Source organism: Aegilops tauschii, chromosome 3, assembly GCF_002575655.3.
Source record: "Aegilops tauschii subsp. strangulata cultivar AL8/78 chromosome 3, Aet v6.0, whole genome shotgun sequence".
Taxonomy (NCBI): Eukaryota; Viridiplantae; Streptophyta; class Magnoliopsida; order Poales; family Poaceae; genus Aegilops; species Aegilops tauschii.
This window is the reverse complement of record NC_053037.3, coordinates 564,391,768-564,414,603: the sequence shown is the minus strand read 5'-3', so window position 1 is coordinate 564,414,603 and position 22,836 is coordinate 564,391,768. Positions and strand designations below refer to the sequence as shown.

The 22,836-nt window shown below is 45.6% G+C and overlaps 1 protein-coding gene across 1 annotated transcript; it reads left to right on the top strand.

Moving 5' to 3' along the window:
• The first annotated feature begins 8,349 nt into the window (after window positions 1–8,349).
• LOC141021053 (uncharacterized) lies at window positions 8,350–10,166 on the top strand. Its single transcript, XM_073495982.1, has 3 exons — window positions 8,350–8,528; window positions 8,721–8,868; window positions 9,427–10,166. Exons 2-3 carry the CDS (start codon window positions 8,797–8,799, stop codon window positions 9,778–9,780), a joined length of 426 nt encoding a protein of 141 aa, XP_073352083.1. The 5' UTR covers window positions 8,350–8,528; window positions 8,721–8,796; the 3' UTR covers window positions 9,781–10,166.
• The last annotated feature ends 12,670 nt before the right edge of the window (window positions 10,167–22,836 follow it).

Below are 22,836 nucleotides of genomic sequence, written 5' to 3'. Positions count from 1 at the left end.
GCTGTTAATGATGTATAGTTTTTGATGTATGTAGCGGCCGGATAACTGGATCCGCTACAGATGAAGTAGGAGACCTTTGGTAGCAGATGCCCTCTCTGTATGCTAGTTTTAAGTACTGAAAGTGAAAGATAGCAGCATCACAACTCTACTGAAGTGTTAACCAACTAGTAAGTATCCTGTATGACACCATTCTCAATACTAGTTAGTATGTGGGTTATCCTGGTGTATTTTATAAAATGCATAGCTTAGCTCTGCTGTAAGTGACACTTAAGAAGCCAGAAGAACTTGATGAGTTTTGACTAAGTATTGGCGGTGGTGTTCTTAGCTAGTTTTATTATCAATTATTCTTCTGTGAACCTTGTGTGGTGCCTGCTCTATTTTCAAGACTTCTATATTTATAGCCAGCCTGTTCTGTTGTGTTTCGACGGGCCGGTCACGTGGACAGCGGAAGCTACTCAAAATTACATGTATGCACTGTCGTAATAAATGGTGGAAGCTATTTTTCGGATGCCCCTAAAGAAGATTTTTACCTTGTAGTGATACATTGAATCTCAGTTTCCTTGCCTGCTTTTTGACTGGAACAGTGCTGACTCTATTCATAGTGGGATGTTTGAACATTTCACCTGTTGGATGTTAGTTGTTGACTTATTTTTCCTCTATTGTTTGTCTACTATCAACAGCGTGTGCAGTGATGCAGACGTAGCGCTCTTGTGTTGTTTGTCTACTGGGCGAGCAGTACAACGAGGGTCATAGTTGAGGAATAGAGAGCTGGCGCTCCGGTTTGTTCAGTTGGGTTAAGAAACTCTTTCTTCATCCAGAAGTTCATAAAGCCTGATTGGTGGTCAATCCTGCTGACTGATGATGCTTGAACAGTTCTGATGCTTGTGTTCGATGGTCTCATTTCGACATAGTGGGAGCCATAAAACACATGGCAGTAGCTTCGTGTCGGTATAGCTTAATTTGGAGCTTTTTCCTTCTTCGAGAAATGGTCTTGTGGTTCGTTCTTACAGCTCTTCAATCATCCGGGTGACGAATACAGGAGGCATGCGAATCCAAATGGGATCGGTAGGGGGTTCTCCCAGGTTGTTTCTGGCACGGGCACACACTACACAAGGTTCTTGTGAGGTAGTGAGCCGCTCCCTTTTCCTGTCTCCTTCATCATTGGTATGTTGTCCATGCTCTGCTATTGGTGTGGCACGTTTTTTTTTTCTGTTTTAGTTAGCATAAATTTACATTTCTTTGACATCTTGATTCACCGGATGGTTACTAAAAAATTAAAAGGCCGAGAAAAACCTTGCACGACCAACAACACGGAAAGTCACACGTGTTCTTCTAGTCTTCTCGACGTGCAACTCTCGTTGCCCTTCAGAAACTATGCATCCTCCTTGAGCAATTGTTTGTCTAGTTGTGGGTTCTGTCACAGTGACCGTAATTAGGTCAATCACAACAAGTGTAACGCCGCGTCAATGAACATGTTCCTGGATGCCTACTATTCCCAACATGCTAGGTGTGTAGCTCCAAGATCCTAAGGGTCATTGCTTCATCTTCTTCCTCTTAATTCTAGACATCCGATTGATAGTGTAGGCGGAAGGCTATAGGAAGAAGACCATATGACAACTAGATGGATATATATCAAGCTAAAATTGAAGATAGCACGTCCCTGATATTTACAAAATGGGGTTGGAGATTGGTGTGGTGGGTGCACATCATGCATCTTTGAAGATCTCAAATCAAGATCATACTGTATTTTAGTACAACAAAAATTCACTCTGCAATTCCGTGGTTGATGCAGACTATCTTTTAGCAGTTAAAATTGAAGTGTAAATGCGATTCAGTTTCATGGTGGTTGCATCCCATCTGGTATAAGAACCACATGGTTGAAGTGATGGGAGTGTCTAACAAAAAACTACCACAATTCGTGGAACCATGCCTACGAACTATCACTTTACAAATTTGTGCTGAAAACTACCATCTTATCTTATATTTACTAATTGGAGGCACCATCCGAATCACCACGTTAATCCTGGAAATTAAGTAAAGCTGTCCATTAGATCACCTTATTAGTTATTCACAACCGTAGGATTATGCATCTCAAAGAGTCCTAGCGCTTTGTCCCACCTCCCAAGGGAACACCTAATTCCTGACGGAACCAATCTACATGTTGCAAAAAAACTTCACTTCCCTGTTGGTGCCTCCTGCAATCCCGCTCCTTAATATCTCACGTAGTTACGTCTGTTGTGTCCCCCATCCTGTTTTTGCATGGCCCCAAGGGTGATTTGGTCCTGCCCTCCGCACCATCTCCTAGGCTGCTCGAACACTTCAATCGGTGCCTCACGTCGAGGGCAGGATGCCATCATGCATGGGGACAGACATAGCAGATAGGGTAAGGAGGTAGTGTCACACTACAGCGACCTCATGGGTTGCAGACCTATCAGATGGGGTAAAGAAGCAGTGTCACGCTGCAGCACCACGGAATTGGAAACCCTAGAGGTCTGAGCTTCTCGACTGCTTGACGTAAGAAGAGAAGGATCACAGGAGACAAGAGGCCAGCTTCAATACTTCATCCAGTGGATGTGTCGTGTCGTTAGAGGTTAGAAGTCTATGGCGGAACACCCCCATCCACCTCCTCGCAAGACATAAGAAATTATTTTTTGTGAGCGACAACTTTGTTTCCTGATTGCTAATCTGTTCCATTGCTTCATCCCTTCATCTCTCTAACCTACTGAGGCCATCTTCAATATAAAAAATCCTTTTGGAGTCTCGACTGATAATCATATAGCTAAATAAAGTAGGACACTCGAGACTGCATCTTTTTATTCTGTATCTCCTATTCTATCTACAATGAAAACGTGTGTATTATACTGACATACTAGCTACAGGCCTGTATCTCCGTCCTGTATAAGCCTGCATCTTCCTCCTCGAGCTCTAAGATTGCAGCAGGAAACCGAAGTACTGTAGGTTGCCAATGCCGCCGCCCATGTTCGAGGTGGACTACTGCGCACCTCCATCGAAAAATTAGACAAGCTGAAGTCTATTTCTTAATTCCATCTATTTCTCATTGTTTACTGAGATTGGTGAAGCAGTTTGACGATCTGAAGAATCGTCGATCTAACCAAGATTTTTTTCACCAGCAGGTAAATGTGATCAATATATACTTATATTGTCTCAACTGGTGACTCTGCAAGCATATATTTGAATATTCCAGTGGGGAAACAGACTCACCAACCCTTCCTCAGATGTATGTACCAAGTTCATCTCTTCTACTTCTTTTTTCTCATCATGATGAAACAACCATGGTTCGTTTCATATTTCTTTCTTATATTGATCCCCACATGTTCCATCCATGTGGTAACTCAGGGTGGACGACACGGTCCGGTCCGGCGGTCCGGCTCGTGGCCCGCTCGGCTCGGGCCGGCTCGGTCCTGGCCCGCTAGTTTAAATGGCCGGTCCGGTCCCTGCAAACAGGCCCGAGAAAATCTCGGTCCGGTCCGGTCTTTGACCGAGCCGACCGAGCGGACCGAAGGTGGCAGTCGGCGGCATGGCTGGGGCGTGGCGGGGGCGTGCCTACGGCTTGCCAGGGGCGTGGCGGGGGCGTAGCAGGTGTGTGGCGGGGTCGTGGCGGCTCAGGCGTGGCGGGGGCGCAAGAAACCGCCGTCGTCTACGTCCGCCGCCACGGGGCCGTCGTCCGCGCGGCCACTGGACTCGATGGCCCCGGAAACCACACTCGGGTCCGTTGTCCCCGCCAACGAAATTGACCTGGGAGGTCCTACATCGCCGCATCTGCCGTCGTCCCTTTTATCTCCGTTCACCGGCCGTCGTGCCAGATTCGTCGCCGATGAGCTCCCTCCAGTGTTCTTCTTCGCATGTAGCTCCCTCTGGTTCTTCTGAAGCTCCCAGACATCTTTTCAACGAGCTGCGCTTCCTCTAGCATTGCGTCCCCGATGAACAGCTCTCGCCGCAGCTCCAGAGCACGCTCTGCCCATGTCTTGGCCGGTCCTGACGGACCTCTCGGTCCGGCTCGTGGCCCGCCATTGCCCGTCCGGTCCCTGCAAACAGGCCCGAGACACTGCTCGTTCCGGTCCGGTCCGGACCGCCGGCGTCCGGTCCAAACGCCAGCTCGGACCGGGACCGGACCGGCTCAGACCGTGTCCACCCTGAGTGGTAACCACTGTATGTTTCATTGTCACTGAGAATGCCATATTTGAGCATCCACAGGCAAATTGGAGTACTGGCTGTATTCATGTGTGTCTTTGTCCGTGCCTCCGTTTCCATGGGATCCAGGGAGATGTGTCTCGCATCCTCAGCTCCTGTTGGTAGTGGCCCAATAAACTTTGTTGCATCCAGTTCTTAGATTATGCAAGCATAGCCTGTATATAGTTCAGTACATCAGGCAATTGCACTGTCGTTTTATTTGCGGGTAAATGATTGTACTGTGTTAACTGATTGTGTTGGTGATACCTCCTTTTTCATTGATGAACTGGTGATACACGTTTCCATCTTGCAGCATTCAATTTTCTAAGATAATCTTGCTATTTTTTCTTGGCTTTGTGTACAACTGAACCTAGAAGCATATAATATTTGATGTCGTGTTCTCAAGTTATATATTTCCTTATTACAGATACTCGAATAATGTCTGCCAGAGCAAGAAATTTATTTTACTATCAGAAATACAATACAAGAGGAGTATCTATTCACCGGACACAGGTTCTGTTATAAATTTGTTTGTTGGAGAGAACGGTGTGCAGTCTGTAGTACCAACACATGATCATCAGGTCTGAGAGATGTTAGGAGTATGTCGTATCTACTGCTCTACTATAACCAAGATGCATTGACTATTCATGTTGAACATGAAAGTACTTGAGAAGGGATTAAAATATTAAAATTTAGATTTCAAGGGTTGCTTATTCTATTGTAACTGTTTCTCTGATAAAGGGGTTGCTGCCAAATCGCTATAGAACAAAAAGGTCAATGATTGGAGGTAATGTTCATTATTTCCAATTCCTTATATGGTGACATATGTCTATGTTATGCTTCCCAAATTCTGACTACATGATTAAACTTATAATATTCCAACTGTTAATAGCTAAATTTGCTTAATTGGAACAATATATAATTCCATAGATGAGTACTACTATCATAGACTTTGATCGAGTTTAGTCACTGTATTCTTTACGATCGGTTGAATAAAAAACAGGGAGGAATTGTGTTCTCAAGGATTTGTGCATTCATTTGTTTTGAAATTGTTCTTAACACGGGTGCATTTATGATGCGCCAAAGAGTGTACAATGCACAACTAATCATAGCTATATTTGGTAGCACAACAAGAGATAAAAATATTACTACTACCATATACTGGTGGTATTTTTTATTGTTGTATTCAGTACGATCAACGGAAATGAAGTACCGGAAGGAATTATATTTGGAAGGATTTGTACCAGTTTGTTTTGAAATGATTTTTACACAAGGATGTTTGCATATTTTTTCAAATAATGAGTTTTAAGATCACCCTATGTATATGGGAGTGTTCCTTTTGATCTTCTCGGGTTGTTATTGTGATAAATATTCTCTGGAGAACCACATCATCAACCAAGAAGTACAATCATTTTTTCCTTGGCTATTGAGTCGTCATTCCTGAAGAATGTTTGGAATAGCAATTTAGAAGGCCTCCTCCCGATGGATTTTCTAACGAGACACAACTGTACCACATATTACTGTACTGGCGAAGCACGCGTTCTGCGGTCAAAACATTTTTGTTATTGTCAGACATTCCTTCTACATGTTCGATGGTATTCAACCTTCCATTGGAACACCCAGAATCAAGACACTTACCTTAACGTTTTAATATTATTACAGTAGATGATTTGCATTTTACACGGATGTCATATTTTGTAATTTTCATAGTTAAAAATTTAATAACCTTTTGAACCTCGACAAGTGAGTTTGATCCATCCATTTTTACTCTTACAAATTTGACCTCAATTATCAACATCTTAACCGACGAGTCTAATATTCCCTTTTGAAAGGTAGTTTTTCTTAGAATCAACATTTTGCTAGGTTAGCACAATTCATGCAATTCATAGGAAATATAGCATGATGCAGCTTTTTTAGAATACAACACAAGTGGCAATAAGCTAATTATGATTAATTATGTACCACCTTTATAGGTTCTGCTACTATCTTTAGGTGGAAAGATGTACATTGTTGTTTTTCTATACATCACATATATGCTTGGTTGGATGCTCTTTACACTCATTTGTATCTTTGACATAAAAAAATCAAGTACAAACGGTATAGATCAGTGCATATAGAAATACAAAAAGGTGGATTATAAAACATTCAGTGTAGGCTAGGCAACACACCCAGTAGGAAAACTCTATAGATTTATACATGTAAGATAAGTTCACATTTTTTCAAAAAACAAATTCCAATTTTTTTACCATTTCCGAAAAACTTAAATATTCCATCATTTTGTTTCATATTTTGGTTGTAAAATTGCTGGAAATAATTTGGTATTAGGATTTATAAAGCCTGAGCATGTTTACACAAGGTAAACAAGCTTCCATTTGTGGTTTATTCAAAGTCATGTTTGTTAGAACATGGGATATCAATAAATGAAAACATAGCCCAACTTAATGAACCCTGTTTAAAACGAGAGCCAAAACAGTATTATGAAACATCGGAAAATTCGAAAACGAGAGCCAAAACAGCATTATGTAGCCATTGATATATATATATAATGGTTGGAGAAGACTTAGTGATACTTATGCACATTTTTTATACTAACATTTCTGATGTGTAAATTCACGTTTTATTATGCCTACTTTACTTTTCGAATGCGCATGCACCTGTTTTGGAAAACTTTCACTATTTCATTACCGTTTTGCAATATAGAAAGACCTACCGTGCTGATGCATGGGTTGATGACTAGTTTTCTCACTAATCCTTGACTAAAAACTACCAAGTCTGAAAAGAGCCCGATTTGGCTCTTTTAAACGCGTTTCTGGCTAGTTGGGCCCACACATAAGCGGGCTATAAAAAAGCAATCGGGTCCCTAGTTTTTTTCTTCAAAAAAGCAATCCAGTCCTGTAGCTAGTCATGGCTATGGCCGCCCCCAGCCGAGGCTGTGGCCAGCCATGGCCGCCCGTGGTCGCGCGGCAGCCGTGAGCGGTGGCCGACTCCGAGCTGTGGCTGGTTGCCGTGGGCCTTGCCGCACAACGGCCGACCTCCCATGCGGCCTCAGGCGAGTTGTGGCTGGTTGCCGTGGGCCCTGCCGCACGCCAGCCGACCTCGCCCGCTCGCGCCCTGCCGTGTTCGGCCGTGCCTGGCCTCCTCTTCCACGCCCTACGGCCTGCTCTGCGCGAGCACGCCACGCCCGCCGCCGCGCGCTCCCGCCAGCGCGTGCGAACGTCCTCCCACACCTGCGCCGCGCGCGCCCTCCCTCTCGCCCTGGCTGTGCCCAGCTCCCGCTCCGCCGCTCCCTGGCCAGTTCCTCGCCGCGGCCGCCAGCGCCCCGCCCTGTTTTCGTCCACGCGCCCGCCTCCGGCCACCGGCGCGGCCGCCGCCCCTTGCCCCTCGTGGGCCAACTCTGTCATAATCGTGTTTAAAAGAGCCAAATCGGGATCTTTTCAGACTTGGTAGCTTTTAGTCAAGGATTAGTGAGAAAATGGTAGTTTTCGGCACAAATTTGTAAGGTGGTAGTTTGTAGGTACGGTTTCACGAATTGTGATAGTTTTTTTGTTAAATACTCAAGTGATGAAGTACTGATTCTTAAGAAGGTAGACTAGCGCACAGTATATCCAAGGCTAATTAACAAAATAACAAACTTGAGAAGAATCATCTGTAGTGTACACACACACAGAACCGAGCAAGTTAATTATGTTCCGACGGCAACCCACAATAGTTGAACGGCCATACCAACAATCCTCTTCTTAACTGGAGTATATAGCAAAAACCAACCACATTATAGGCTACCGTTGCAAAAAACTACCACTTTTTTTATTTTTCAAGAAACTACCACAAAAGTGTTGGACTGTTCAAAAACACCCTAGTTGCTGAATCATTACATTTTAAGCGCGGTTATGACACGTGGGGCCCGCCCGTCAGGGTTCTGTCGTCCAGAGGCGGACGGCGCGCGTGATGACGGCCGTTAGAGTGCGTCATTCCAACCAGGTGCTTAGGGGTTGTTTGGTTGGGATTCCTACTAGCTTCCGGCTTCCGGCTTCGAAGCCGGAAGCTGCTAGGGGCTTCCGACTGCAACTGTGGCCCCCACTCCCACTCTCGCTTACTCTCGCTCACCCACTCCCACTATCTCCCCCTCACTCTGTTCTCCCCTTCCCCACTCTCGCTTACTCTCGCTCACCCACTCCCACTATCTCCCCCTCACTCTGTTCTCCCCTTCCCGAGAGCTCGCTATCATCGCCGACCACCTCCCTTCCTCATCGCCGGCCAGGTTGCCTTTTTGGAATGATGGGGATGAGAGCTCCAACGACAACAACATGGAGGGCAACCTGATGGACAGAGAGTACTTTGTAAGCCTCATCCTCCTCCCTCTGCCATTATTTAGGGTTAGGCTTAGGGTTCAATCGATTTGGGAATTAGGTTTGATGATCTGCACATTTGTATGGATGGATTCCTTTGGTTAAGGGTTTGGTTTAGCCGGTGCTTGATGGATCTGCAACTATTGGATGCATTGGGTCTGATCTACCTTGTACTCTATGCAGGACACAACTGACACCATCCCTGAGCCACTGTGGTGTGGTGCTCCCATGGAGGAAATTGCCAAGCGCTCTGCACCAGATGATGCCTAGGAAGTGTGTTCCTTTTGAAGGTGATAACACTGGGAGGAGGTTCTATGGATGCCCTGTTCATGTGAGTAATGTAGTAAGTCACTAGCTCATTGTTATCAAAAGTCTGTGTTCTTATTTGTAGAGAGTGGTTTTCTACTTGATATATGAAGTTAGTGATTCATTTATGCTTTGTGGTTATCAGTTATGCTTAGTGGATTCGGTTATGCTAGGTGGATTCAGTTATTGTGTACTAGTTAGAAGAATGCAGAAAGTGGTTTTTAAAATATTTGGCACTGGATTCAATTATCTAAGTGTTGGTTTCTGTTTGCATTAAGTAGAGTGCAGAAATGCTCTATATTTATAGCTAGAGTGTAGAAATGCTCTCTGCCTCTATTTCAAAATAGTTGGCACTGGATTGAATTATGAATGTGTATATATCCTCTCTAGCTTAACTCCGTATATATCCTCTATATATTACCTATATTGAATTGCATAGATTTCCGAATTTGTACATCTCCTCCTTGTATATTAACACTGTTTTAACTGAATTTAGTACTGAATTTATTCATTTTCTTAAGTATGTGGTGTCTGATCAAACTTAATTTATTTCTGAATTTAATACTGTTGTTTGAGTTAACAGGGAGGTGTGAACTGTGGTGTAGTTAAGTTGGTTGATCCAGTACACCCTGATATACTGAAGAACTGCCTCGTGAAGTTGTGGGAATTGTTCCATGAGCAAAACCTTGGCATAATTCAAGACAAGAATGCATATGATGCCGAGTTAGCCAAGTTGATGAAGGAGAAGGATCATTTGTGTGAGGAGTATCACAAAATGGTTGATGATGTTTTCAAGATGTTTGACTGGAAGGATGGTGCTGGCAAGGTGGACTACCAGAAAGCAATGGATGCTGAGAAATTTGATAAGCAGAAGGAAGAGCTGGAGATGGAGAAGCTTAGGCTAGCAAAGGAGCAGAGGTGTATCCTTCAGGCCTAGGCAGACATAATTCACAATACTAGGAAGGCTATGAAAGAGATCAAGGTGGACAGGGATCTTCTTGGATAAGAGAAGAAATAACTGGAGAAAGTTGATGCTGATCTCCTCAATGCTGGCCATGTGAGCGAGGAAAAACTTGAGCAAATCAAGGCCATACTAGTCATGAAGATCAGACTATGGTTGATAAGTAAGTAAGTTGGCCTACTATATATAACAGGCCTTGCAAGTTGATGGTGGTATTTGTATATTTTGTGCGACACTATAAGAACTACTTAAGTTATCGTAACTGGAGTGAAGGGAGGTGCCAATGTTCAAGTTATGGTTATTGTAAATGATGTAGTGTTGAGAACCTATGTTAAGTAATGCAGTGAAGAATTGTATTATTAGTTCTAGTTGTTTTAATGCAGTGAATAAGTGTTTTAGTGCTCTGCTATTTTATTTTACAGTTGGGCTTATTGTCTCATTTATCCAATGTGGGCCTGGAACTGGGATGTTATCGAAACTTGCAGCCTGCCTACCAGCACCAAGTGTCCATCTATAAATCCAACCCTAAGCCAGAAACCCTACTGTAACCCAAACCCCTACCTTCTCCTCCCCACAGCCGCCGGAAAAATCCCTAGATCCCTAGCTCAATGGGCATGGACCCTGGAGCGGTTGTAGATGCAGAAGTGGAGGTGGCCATGGGAGACATGTAGAGAGAGAGAGAGGGAAGAAGAGCAGTAGAGCAGAGGGGGAAGAAGGCCAGCGGCGGCAACAAGATACATGCCTGAGTATCGCCGCTGTCTGGCTGAGAAGATCTTGGCAACTCGCAACCACAAGGACAAGGAGCAGTTCCTGGAGGCCTTCCCCAATGGGTCTAACCCTACTGATGATGATACCATCTACTGGGCAAGGAGGAGGGTCAACTTTAATCCATTTCAAGTAACTAGGCAGAGGTGGACCAGGATTCTGTACCCATGAGGAGTGCTCTGGTTATGTTTTATTAATCCTTGATCTATGTATGAATGATTCCCTCATGTGTTGAGGGATCTATCTATATGTACTGATCTATGACTTGAAGGATCTATTTATCTATTGATCTATCTTGTATTATATGTTTCAGTGAAAGGATGGCTTGTTCCTATGTATGACTGAACTCATGAATGATCTATGTACTTTATGTTGGAAATATGCCCTAGAGGCAATAATAAATGGTTATTATTATATTTCTTTGTTCATGGTAATTGTCTATTATTCATGCTATAATTGTATTGTCCGGAAATCGTAATACATGTGTGAATGCATAGACCACAACGTGTCCCTAGTAAGCCTCTAGTTGACTAGCTCGTTGATCAACAGATAGTCAAGGTTTCCTGACTATGGACATTGGATGTCATTGATAACGGGATCACATCATTAGGAGAATGATGTGATGGACAGGACCCAATCCTAAGCATAGCATAAAAGATCGTGTAGTTTCGTTTGCTAGAGCTTTTCCAATGTCAAGTATCTTTTCCTTAGACCATGAGATCGTGCAACTCCCGGATACCGTAGGAGTGCTTTGGGTGTGCCAAATGTCACAACATAACTGGGTGACTATAAAAGTGCACTACGGGTATCTCCGAAAGTATCGTTGGGTTGGCACGGATCGAGACTAGGATTTGTCACTCCGTGTGACGGAGAGGTATCTCTGGGCCCACTCGGTAATGCATCATCATAATGAGCTCAATGTGACTAAGGCGTTAGTCACGGGATCATGCATTGCGGTACGAGTAAAGAGACTTGCCGGTAACGAGATTGAACAAGGTATTGGGATACCGACGATCGAATCTCGGGCAAGTAACATACCGATTGACAAAGGGAATTGCATACGGGATTGATTGAATCCTCGACACCGTGGTTCATCCGATGAGATCATCGTGGAACATGTGGGAGCCAACATGGGTATCCAGATCCCGCTGTTGGTTATTGACCGGAGAGGCGTCTCGGTCATGTCTGCATGTCTCCCGAACCAGTAGGGTCTACACACTTAAGGTTCGGTGACGCTAGGGTTGTAGAGATATGTGTATGCGGAAACTCGAAAGTTGTTCGGAGTCCCGGATGAGATCCCGGACGTCACGAGAGGTTCCGGAATGGTCCGGAGGTGAAGAATTATATATAGGAAGTCAAGTTTCGGCCACCGGGAAAGTTTCGGGGGTTACCGGTATTGTACCGGGACCACCGGAAGGGTCCCGGGGGTCCACCGGGTGGGGCCACCTATCCCGGAGGGCCCCGTGGGCTGAAGTGGGAAGGGAACCAGCCCCTAGTGGGCTGGGAGCCCCCCCATGGGCCTCCCCCCATGCGCCTAGGGTTGGGAACCCTAGGGTGGGGGGGCTTCCCACTTGCCTTGGGGGGCAAGTCACCCCCCTTGGCCGCCGCCCCCACCCTAGATGGGATCTTGGCCGGCGCCCCCCTCCCAGGGGGCCTATATAATGGGGGGGGGGAGGGAGGGCAGTAGCAGAACAGCCTTGGGCGCCTCCCTCCTCCCCTGCTACACGTCTCCGTCTCGCAGAAGCTCGGCGAAGCCCTGCCGAGACCCGCTACATCCACCACCACGCCGTCGTGCTGCTGGATCTCCATCAACCTCTCCTTCCCCCTTGCTGGATCAAGAAGGAGGAGACGTCGCTGCACCGTACGTGTGTTGAACGCGGAGGTGCCGTCCGTTCGGCACTCGGTCATCGGTGATTTGGATCACGGCGAGTACGACTCCGTCATCCACGTTCATTGGAACGCTTCCGCTCGCGATCTACAAGGGTATGTAGATGCACTCCCTTCCCCTCGTTGCTAGTATACTCCATAGATGCATCTTGGTGAGCGTAGGAAAATTTTAAAATTAGGCTACGATTCCCAACAGTGGCATCATGAGCCAGGCCTATGCGTAGTTACTATGCACGAGTAGAACACAAAGAAGTTGTGGGCGTTGAGTTTGCCAATTCTTCTTGCCGCTACTAGTCGTTTCTTGTTTCGGCGGCATTGTAGGATGAAGCGGCCCGGACCGACCTTACACGTACGCTTACGTGAGACAGGTTCCACCGACTGACATGCACTAGTTGCATAAGGTGGCTAGCGGGTGTCTGTCTCTCCTACTTTAGTCGGAACGGATTCGATGAAAAGGGTCCTTATGAAGGGTAAATAGAAATTGGCAAATCACGTTGTGGTCAGACGTAGGTAAGAGAACGTTCTTTCTAGAAACCTACAAACCACGTAAAAACTTGCAACAACAATTAGAGGACGTCTAACTTGTTTTTGCAGCAAGTGCTATGTGATGTGATATGGCTAGAAGATGTGATGAATGATATATGTGATGTATGAGATTGATCATATTCTTGTAATAGGAATCACGACTTGCATGTCGATGAGTATGACAACCGGAAGGAGCCATAGGAGTTGTCTTTATTATTTTGTATGACCTGCGTGCCATTGAATAACGCCATGTAATTTACTTTACTTTGTTGCTAAACGCGTTAGCCATAGAAGTAGAAGTAATCGTTGGCGTGACGACTTCATGAAGACACAATGATGGAGATCATGATGATGGGGATCATGGTGTCATGCCGGTGACGAAGATGATCATGGTGCCCCGAAGATGGAGATCAAAGGAGCATGATGATATTGGCCATATCATGTCACTATTTGATTGCATGTGATGTTTATCATGTTTTTGCATCTTATTTGCTTAGAACGACGGTAGTAAGTAAGATGATCCCTTATAATAATTTCAAGAAAGTGTTCACCCTAACTGTGCACCGTTGCGAAGGTTCGTTGTTTCGAAGCACCACGTGATGATCGGGTGTGATAGATTCTAATGTTCGAATACAACGGGTGTTGACGAGCCTAGCATGTACAGACATGGCCTCGGAACACACGCAATACACTTAGGTTGACTTGACGAGCCTAGCATGTACAGACATGGCCTCGGAACACGGAGGACCGAAAGGTCGAGCATGAGTCGTATAGAAGATACGATCAACATGGAGATGTTCACCGATCTTGACTAGTCCGTCTCACGTGATGATCGGACACGGCCTAGTTAACTCGGATCATGTTTCACTTAGATGACTAGAGGGATGTCTATCTGAGTGGGAGTTCATTAAATAATTTGATTAGATGAACTTAATTATCATGAACTTAGTCTAAAATCTTTACACTATGTCTTGTAGATCTAATGGCCAACGTTGTCCTCAATTTCAACGCGTTCCTAGAGAAAACCAAGCTGAAAGATGATGGCAGCAACTATACGGACTGGGTCCGGAACCTGAGGATCATCCTCATAGTAGCCAAGAAAGATTATGTCCTAGAAGCATCGCTAGGTGATGCACCAATCCCATAGAACCAAGACGTTATGAACGCTTGGCAGCAGCGTGCTGATGATTACTCCCTCGTTCAGTGCGGCATGCTTTACAGCCTAGAACCGGGTCTTCAAAAGCGTTTTGAGAAACATGCAGCATATGAGATGTTCGAGGAGCTGAAATTAGTTTTCCAAGCTCATGCCCGGGTCGAGAGATATGAAGTCTCCGACAAGTTCTTCAGCTGTAAAATGGAGGAAAATAGTTCTGTAAGTGAGCACATACTCAGAATGTCTGGGTTGCACAACCGCTTGACTCAGCTGGGAGTTAATCTCCCGGATGACGCGGTCATTGACAGAATCCTTCAGTCGCTTCCACCAAGCTTCAAGAGCTTTGTGATGAACTACAATATGCAGGGGATGGAAAAGACCATTCCTGAGGTATATTCGATGCTGAAATCAGCGGAGGTGGAGATCAGAAAAGAACATCAAGTGTCGATGGTGAATAAAACCACTAAGTTCAAGAAGGGCAAGGGTAAGAAGAACTTCAAGAAGAACGGCAAGGGAGTTGCCGCGCCCGGTAAACCAGTTACTGGGAAGAAGTCAAAGAATGGACCCAAGCCTGAAACTGAGTGCTTTTATTGCAAGGGAAGTGGTCACTGGAAGCGGAACTGCCCCAAATACTTAGCGGAAAAGAAGGCCGGCAACACCAAAGGTATATGTGATATACATGTAATTGATGTGTACCTTACCAGTACTCGTAGTAGCTCCTGGGTATTTGATACCGGTGCGGTTGCTCATATTTGTAACTCAAAACAGGAACTACGGAATAAACGGAGACTGGCGAAGGACGAGGTGACGATGCGCGTCGGGAATGGTTCCAAGGTCGATGTGATCGCCGTCGGCACGCTACCTCTGCATCTACCCACGGGATTAGTTTTAAACCTCAATAATTGTTATTTAGTGCCAGCTTTGAGCATGAACATTGTATCTGGATCTCGTTTAATTCGAGATGGCTACTCATTTAAATCCGAGAATAATGGTTGTTCTATTTATTTGAGAGATATGTTTTATGGTCATGCCCCGCTGGTCAATGGTTTATTCTTGATGAATCTCGAACGTGATGTTACACATGTTCATAGTGTGAATACCAAAAGATGTAAAGTTGATAACGATAGTCCCACATATTTGTGGCACTGCCGCCTTAGTCACATTGGTGTCAAGCGCATGAAGAAGCTCCATGCAGATGGACTTTTGGAGTCTCTTGATTACGAATCATTTGACACGTGCGAACCATGCCTCATGGGTAAGATGACCAAGACTCCGTTCTCCGGAACAATGGAGCGAGCAACCAACTTATTGGAAATCATACATACCGATGTGTGCGGTCCAATGAGTGTTGAGGCTCGCGGAGGATATCATTATGTTCTCACTCTCACTGATGATTTAAGTAGATATGGGTATGTCTACCTAATGAAACACAAGTCTGAAACCTTTGAAAAGTTCAAGGAATTTCAGAGTGAAGTTGAGAATCAACGTGACAGGAAAATAAAATTCTTACGATTAGATCGTGGTGGAGAATATTTAAGTCACGAATTTGGTACACACTTAAGGAAATGTGGAATAGTTTCACAACTCACGCCGCCTGGAACACCTCAGAGAAACGGTGTTTCCGAACGTCGTAATCGCACTCTATTAGATATGGTGTGATCTATGATGTCTCTTACTGATTTACCGCTCTCATTTTGGGGCTATGCTTTGGAGACTGCCGCATTCACTTTAAATAGGGCTCCGTCGAAATCCGTTGAGACGACACCGTATGAATTATGGTTTGGGAAGAAACCTAAGCTGTTGTTTCTAAAAGTTTGGGGATGCGATGCTTATGTCAAGAAACTTCAACCTGAAAAGCTCGAACCCAAGTCGGAAAAATGCGTCTTCATAGGATACCCTAAGGAAACTATCGGGTATACCTTCTACCTCAGATCCGAAGGCAAGATCTTCGTTGCCAAGAACGGGTCCTTTCTGGAGAAGGAGTTTCTCTCGAAAGAATTGAGTGGGAGGAAAGTGGAACTTGATGAGGTGATACTCACCCCTTCCGTACCGGAAAGTAGCGCAGCGCGGGAAAATGTTCCTGTGGTGCCTACACCGACTGGGGAGGAAGTTAATGATGATGATCATGAAGCTTCAGATCAAGTTGCTGAACTTCGTAGGTCCACAAGGACACGTTCCGCACCAGAGTGGTACGGCAACCCTGTCCTGGAAATCATGTTGTTAGACAACGATGAACCTTCGAACTATGAAGAAGCGATGGCGGGCCCGGATTTCGACAAATGGCTAGAAGCCATGAAATCCGAGATAGGATCCATGTATGAAAACGAAGTATGGACTTTGACTGACTTGCCCGATGATCGGCGAGCCATAGAAAACAAATGGATCTTTAAGAAGAAGACGGACGCAGATGGTAATGTGACCATCTACAAAGCTCGACTTGTCGCTAAGGGTTATCGACAAGTTCAAGGGGTTGACTACGATGAGACTTTCTCACCCGTAGCGAAGCTGAAGTCCGTCCGAATCATGTTAGCAATTGCCGCATACTATGATTATGAGATATGGCAGATGGACGTCAAAACGGCATTCCTTAATGGCTTCCTTAAGGAAGAGTTGTATATGATGCAGCCGGAAGGTTTTGTCGATCCTAAGAATGCTAACAAAGTATGCAAGCTCCAGCGCTCAATCTATGGGCTGGTGCAAGCATCTCGGAGTTGGAACATTCGCTTTGATGAGATGATCAAAGCGTTTGGGTTTACACAGACTTATGGAGAAGCCTGTGTTTACAAGAAAGTGAGTGGGAGCTCTGTAGCATTTCTCATATTATATGTGGATGACATACTATTGATGGGAAATGATATAGAATTCTTGAAAAGTATAAAGGCCTATTTGAATAAGTGTTTTTCAATGAAGGACCTTGGAGAAGCTGCTTATATATTAGGCATCAAGATCTACAGAGATAGATCAAGACGCCTCATTGGTCTTTCACAGAGTACATACCTTGACAAGATATTGAAGAAGTTCAATATGGATCAGTCCAAGAAGGGGTTCTTGCCTGTATTGCAAGGTGTGCAATTGAGCACGGCTCAATGCCCGACCACGGCAGAAGATATAGAAAAGATGAGTGTCATCCCCTATGCCTCGGCCATAGGGTCTATTATGTATGCCATGCTGTGTACCAGACCTGATGTAAACCTTGCCGTAAGTTTGGTAGGAAGGTACCAAAGTAATCCCGGCATGGAACACTGGACAGCGGTCAAGAATATCCTGAAGTACCTGAAAAGGACTAAGGATATGTTTCTCGTTTATGGAGGTGACGAAGAGCTCGTCGTAAAGGGTTACGTCGACGCTAGCTTCGACACAGATCTGGATGACTCAAAGTCTCAAACCGGATACGTGTATATTTTGAATGGAGGAGCAGTAAGCTGGTGCAGTTGCAAGCAAAGCGTCGTGGCGGGATCTACATGTGAAGCGGAGTACATGGCAGCCTCGGAGGCAGCACAGGAAGCAGTCTGGATGAAGGAGTTCATTACCGACCTAGGGGTGATTCCCAATGCGTCGGGCCCGATGACTCTCTTCTGTGACAACACTGGAGCTATTGCCCTTGCGAAGGAGCCCAGGTTTCACAGGAAGACCAGGCATATCAAGCATCGCTTCAACTCCATTCGTGAAAGTGTTCAAAATGGAGACATAGATATTTGTAAAGTACATTCGGACCTGAATGTAGCAGATCCGTTGACTAAACCTCTCCCTAGAGCAAAACATGATCAACACCAAGACGCAATGGGTGTTCGATTCATCACAATGTAACTAGATTATTGACTCTAGTGCAAGTGGGAGACTGTTGGAAATATGCCCTAGAGGCAATAATAAATGGTTATTATTATATTTCTTTGTTCATGGTAATTGTCTATTATTCATGCTATAATTGTATTGTCCGGAAATCGTAATACATGTGTGAATGCATAGACCACAACGTGTCCCTAGTAAGCCTCTAGTTGACTAGCTCGTTGATCAACAGATAGTCAAGGTTTCCTGACTATGGACATTGGATGTCATTGATAACGGGATCACATCATTAGGAGAATGATGTGATGGACAGGACCCAATCCTAAGCATAGCATAAAAGATCGTGTAGTTTCGTTTGCTAGAGCTTTTCCAATGTCAAGTATCTTTTCCTTAGACCATGAGATCGTGCAACTCCCCGATACCGTAGGAGTGCTTTGGGTGTGCCAAACGTCACAACATAACTGGGTGACTATAAAGGTGCACTACGGGTATCTCCGAAAGTGTCTGTTGGGTTGGCACGGATCGAGACTGGGATTTGTCACTCCGTGTGACGGAGAGGTATCTCTGGGCCCACTCGGTAATGCATCATCATAATGAGCTCAATGTGACTAAGGCGTTACTCACGGGATCATGCATTGCGGTACGAGTAAAGAGACTTGCCGGTAACGAGATTGAACAAACGTATCATTTCCTTAGACCATGAGATTGTGCAACTCCCGGATACCGTAGGAATGCTTTGGGTGTACCAAATCTCACAACGTAACTGGGTGGCTATAAAGGTGCACTACAGGTATCTCCGAAAGTGTCTGTTGGGTTGGCACGAATCGAGACTGGGATTTGTCACTCCGTGTAAACGGAGAGGTATCTTTGGGCCCACTCGGTAGGACATCATCATTATGTGCACAATGTGACCAAGGAGTTGATCACGGGATGATGTGTTACGGAACGAGTAAAGAGACTTGCCGGTAACGAGATTGAACAAGGTATCAGGATACCGACGATCGAATCTCGGGCAAGTAACATACCGATTGACAAAGGGAATTGCATACGGGATTGATTGAATCCTCGACACCGTGGTTCATCCGATGAGATCATCGTGGAACATGTGGGAGCCAACATGGGTATCCAGATCCCGCTATTGGTTATTGACCGGAGAGGCGTCTCGGTCATGTCTGCATGTCTCCCGAACCCGTAGGGTCTACACACTTAAGGTTCGGTGACGCTAGGGTTGTAGAGATATGTGTATGCGGAAACCCGAAAGTTGTTCGGAGTCCCGGATGAGATCCCGGATGTCACGAGAGGTTCCGGAATGGTCCGGAGGTGAAGAATTATATATAGGAAGTCAAGTTTCGGCCACCGGGAAAGTTTCGGGGGTTACCGGTATTGTACCGGGACCACCGGAAGGGTCCCGGGGGTCCACCGGGTGGGGCCACCTATCCCGGAGGGCCCCGTGGGCTGAAGTGGGAAGGGAACCAGCCCCTAGTGGGCTGGGCGCCCCCCCCATGGGCCTCCCCCCATGCGCCTAGGGTTGGGAACCCTAGGGTGGGGGGGCTTCCCACTTGCCTTGGGGTGCAAGTCACCCCCCTTGGCCGCCGCCCCCACCCTAGATGGGATCTTGGCCGGCGCCCCCCCTCCCAGGGGGCCTATATAAGGGGGGGGGAGGGAGGGCAGTAGCAGAACAGCCTTGGGCGCCTCCCTCCTCCCCTGCTACACCTCTCCGTCTTGCAGAAGCTCGGCAAAGCCCTGCCAAGACCCGCTACATCCACCACCACGTCGTCGTGCTGCTGGATCTCCATCAACCTCTCCTTCCCCCTTGCTGGATCAAGAAGGAGGAGACGTCGCTGCACCGTACGTGTGTTGAACGCGGAGGTGCCGTCCGTTCGGCACTCGGTCATCGGTGATTTGGATCACGGCGAGTACGACTCCGTCATCCACGTTCATTGGAACGCTTCCGCTCGCGATCTACAAGGGTATGTAGATGCACTCCCTTCCCCTCGTTGCTAGTATACTCCATAGATGCATCTTGGTGAGCGTAGGAAAATTTTAAAATTATGCTACGATTCCCAACAGTGGCATCATGAGCCAGGCCTATGCGTAGTTACTATGCACGAGTAGAACACAAAGAAGTTGTGGGCGTTGAGTTTGCCAATTCTTCTTGCCGCTACTAGTCGTTTCTTGTTTCGGCGGCATTGTAGGATGAAGCGGCCCGGACCGACCTTACACGTACGCTTACGTGAGACAGGTTCCACCGACTGACATGCACTAGTTGCATAAGGTGGCTAGCGGGTGTCTGTCTCTCCTACTTTAGTCGGAACGGATTCGATGAAAAGGGTCCTTATGAAGGGTAAATAGAAATTGGCAAATCACGTTGTGGTCAGACGTAGGTAAGAGAACGTTCTTGCTAGAAACCTACAAACCACGTAAAAACTTGCAACAACAATTAGAGGACGTCTAACTTGTTTTTGCAGCAAGTGCTATGTGATGTGATATGGCCAGAAGATGTGATGAATGATATATGTGATGTATGAGATTGATCATATTCTTGTAATAGGAATCACGACTTGCATGTCGATGAGTATGACAACCGGAAGGAGCCATAGGAGTTGTCTTTATTATTTTGTATGACCTGCGTGCCATTGAATAACGCCATGTAATTTACTTTACTTTGTTGCTAAACGCGTTAGCCATAGAAGTAGAAGTAATCGTTGGCGTGACGACTTCATGAAGACACAATGATGGAGATCATGATGATGGGGATCATGGTGTCATGCCGGTGACGAAGATGATCATGGTGCCCCGAAGATGGAGATCAAAGGAGCATGATGATATTGGCCATATCATGTCACTATTTGATTGCATGTGATGTTTATCATGTTTTTGCATCTTATTTGCTTAGAACGACGGTAGTAAGTAAGATGATCCCTTATAATAATTTCAAGAAAGTGTTCACCCTAACTGTGCACCGTTGCGAAGGTTCGTTGTTTCGAAGCACCACGTGATGATCGGGTGTGATAGATTCTAATGTTCGAATACAACGGGTGTTGACGAGCCTAGCATGTACAGACATGGCCTCGGAACACACGCAATACACTTAGGTTGACTTGACGAGCCTAGCATGTACAGACATGGCCTCGGAACACGGAGGACCGAAAGGTCGAGCATGAGTCGTATAGAAGATACGATCAACATGGAGATGTTCACCGATCTTGACTAGTCCGTCTCACGTGATGATCGGACACGGCCTAGTTAACTCGGATCATGTTTCACTTAGATGACTAGAGGGATGTCTATCTGAGTGGGAGTTCATTAAATAATTTGATTAGATGAACTTAATTATCATGAACTTAGTCTAAAATCTTTACACTATGTCTTGTAGATCTAATGGCCAACGTTGTCCTCAATTTCAACGCGTTCCTAGAGAAAACCAAGCTGAAAGATGATGGCAGCAACTATACGGACTGGGTCCGGAACCTGAGGATCATCCTCATAGTAGCCAAGAAAGATTATGTCCTAGAAGCATCGCTAGGTGATGCACCAATCCCATAGAACCAAGACGTTATGAACGCTTGGCAGCAGCGTGCTGATGATTACTCCCTCGTTCAGTGCGGCATGCTTTACAGCCTAGAACCGGGTCTTCAAAAGCGTTTTGAGAAACATGCAGCATATGAGATGTTCGAGGAGCTGAAATTAGTTTTCCAAGCTCATGCCCGGGTCGAGAGATATGAAGTCTCCGACAAGTTCTTCAGCTGTAAAATGGAGGAAAATAGTTCTGTAAGTGAGCACATACTCAGAATGTCTGGGTTGCACAACCGCTTGACTCAGCTGGGAGTTAATCTCCCGGATGACGCGGTCATTGACAGAATCCTTCAGTCGCTTCCACCAAGCTTCAAGAGCTTTGTGATGAACTACAATATGCAGGGGATGGAAAAGACCATTCCTGAGGTATATTCGATGCTGAAATCAGCGGAGGTGGAGATCAGAAAAGAACATCAAGTGTCGATGGTGAATAAAACCACTAAGTTCAAGAAGGGCAAGGGTAAGAAGAACTTCAAGAAGAACGGCAAGGGAGTTGCCGCGCCCGGTAAACCAGTTACTGGGAAGAAGTCAAAGAATGGACCCAAGCCTGAAACTGAGTGCTTTTATTGCAAGGGAAGTGGTCACTGGAAGCGGAACTGCCCCAAATACTTAGCGGAAAAGAAGGCCGGCAACACCAAAGGTATATGTGATATACATGTAATTGATGTGTACCTTACCAGTACTCGTAGTAGCTCCTGGGTATTTGATACCGGTGCGGTTGCTCATATTTGTAACTCAAAACAGGAACTACGGAATAAACGGAGACTGGCGAAGGACGAGGTGACGATGCGCGTCGGGAATGGTTCCAAGGTCGATGTGATCGCCGTCGGCACGCTACCTCTGCATCTACCCACGGGATTAGTTTTAAACCTCAATAATTGTTATTTAGTGCCAGCTTTGAGCATGAACATTGTATCTGGATCTCGTTTAATTCGAGATGGCTACTCATTTAAATCCGAGAATAATGGTTGTTCTATTTATTTGAGAGATATGTTTTATGGTCATGCCCCGCTGGTCAATGGTTTATTCTTGATGAATCTCGAACGTGATGTTACACATGTTCATAGTGTGAATACCAAAAGATGTAAAGTTGATAACGATAGTCCCACATATTTGTGGCACTGCCGCCTTAGTCACATTGGTGTCAAGCGCATGAAGAAGCTCCATGCAGATGGACTTTTGGAGTCTCTTGATTACGAATCATTTGACACGTGCGAACCATGCCTCATGGGTAAGATGACCAAGACTCCGTTCTCCGGAACAATGGAGCGAGCAACCAACTTATTGGAAATCATACATACCGATGTGTGCGGTCCAATGAGTGTTGAGGCTCGCGGAGG

Bases quoted from the DNA above. Each gene is read 5' to 3' on its own strand.
- LOC141021053 (XM_073495982.1), top strand. From the start codon at position 8,797: ATGATGCCTAGGAAGTGTGTTCCTTTTGAAGGTGATAACACTGGGAGG. The intron at 8,869-9,426 runs GTGAGTAATGTA...TTGAGTTAACAG, and splicing joins TCTATGGATGCCCTGTTCAT to GGAGGTGTGAACTGTGGTGT.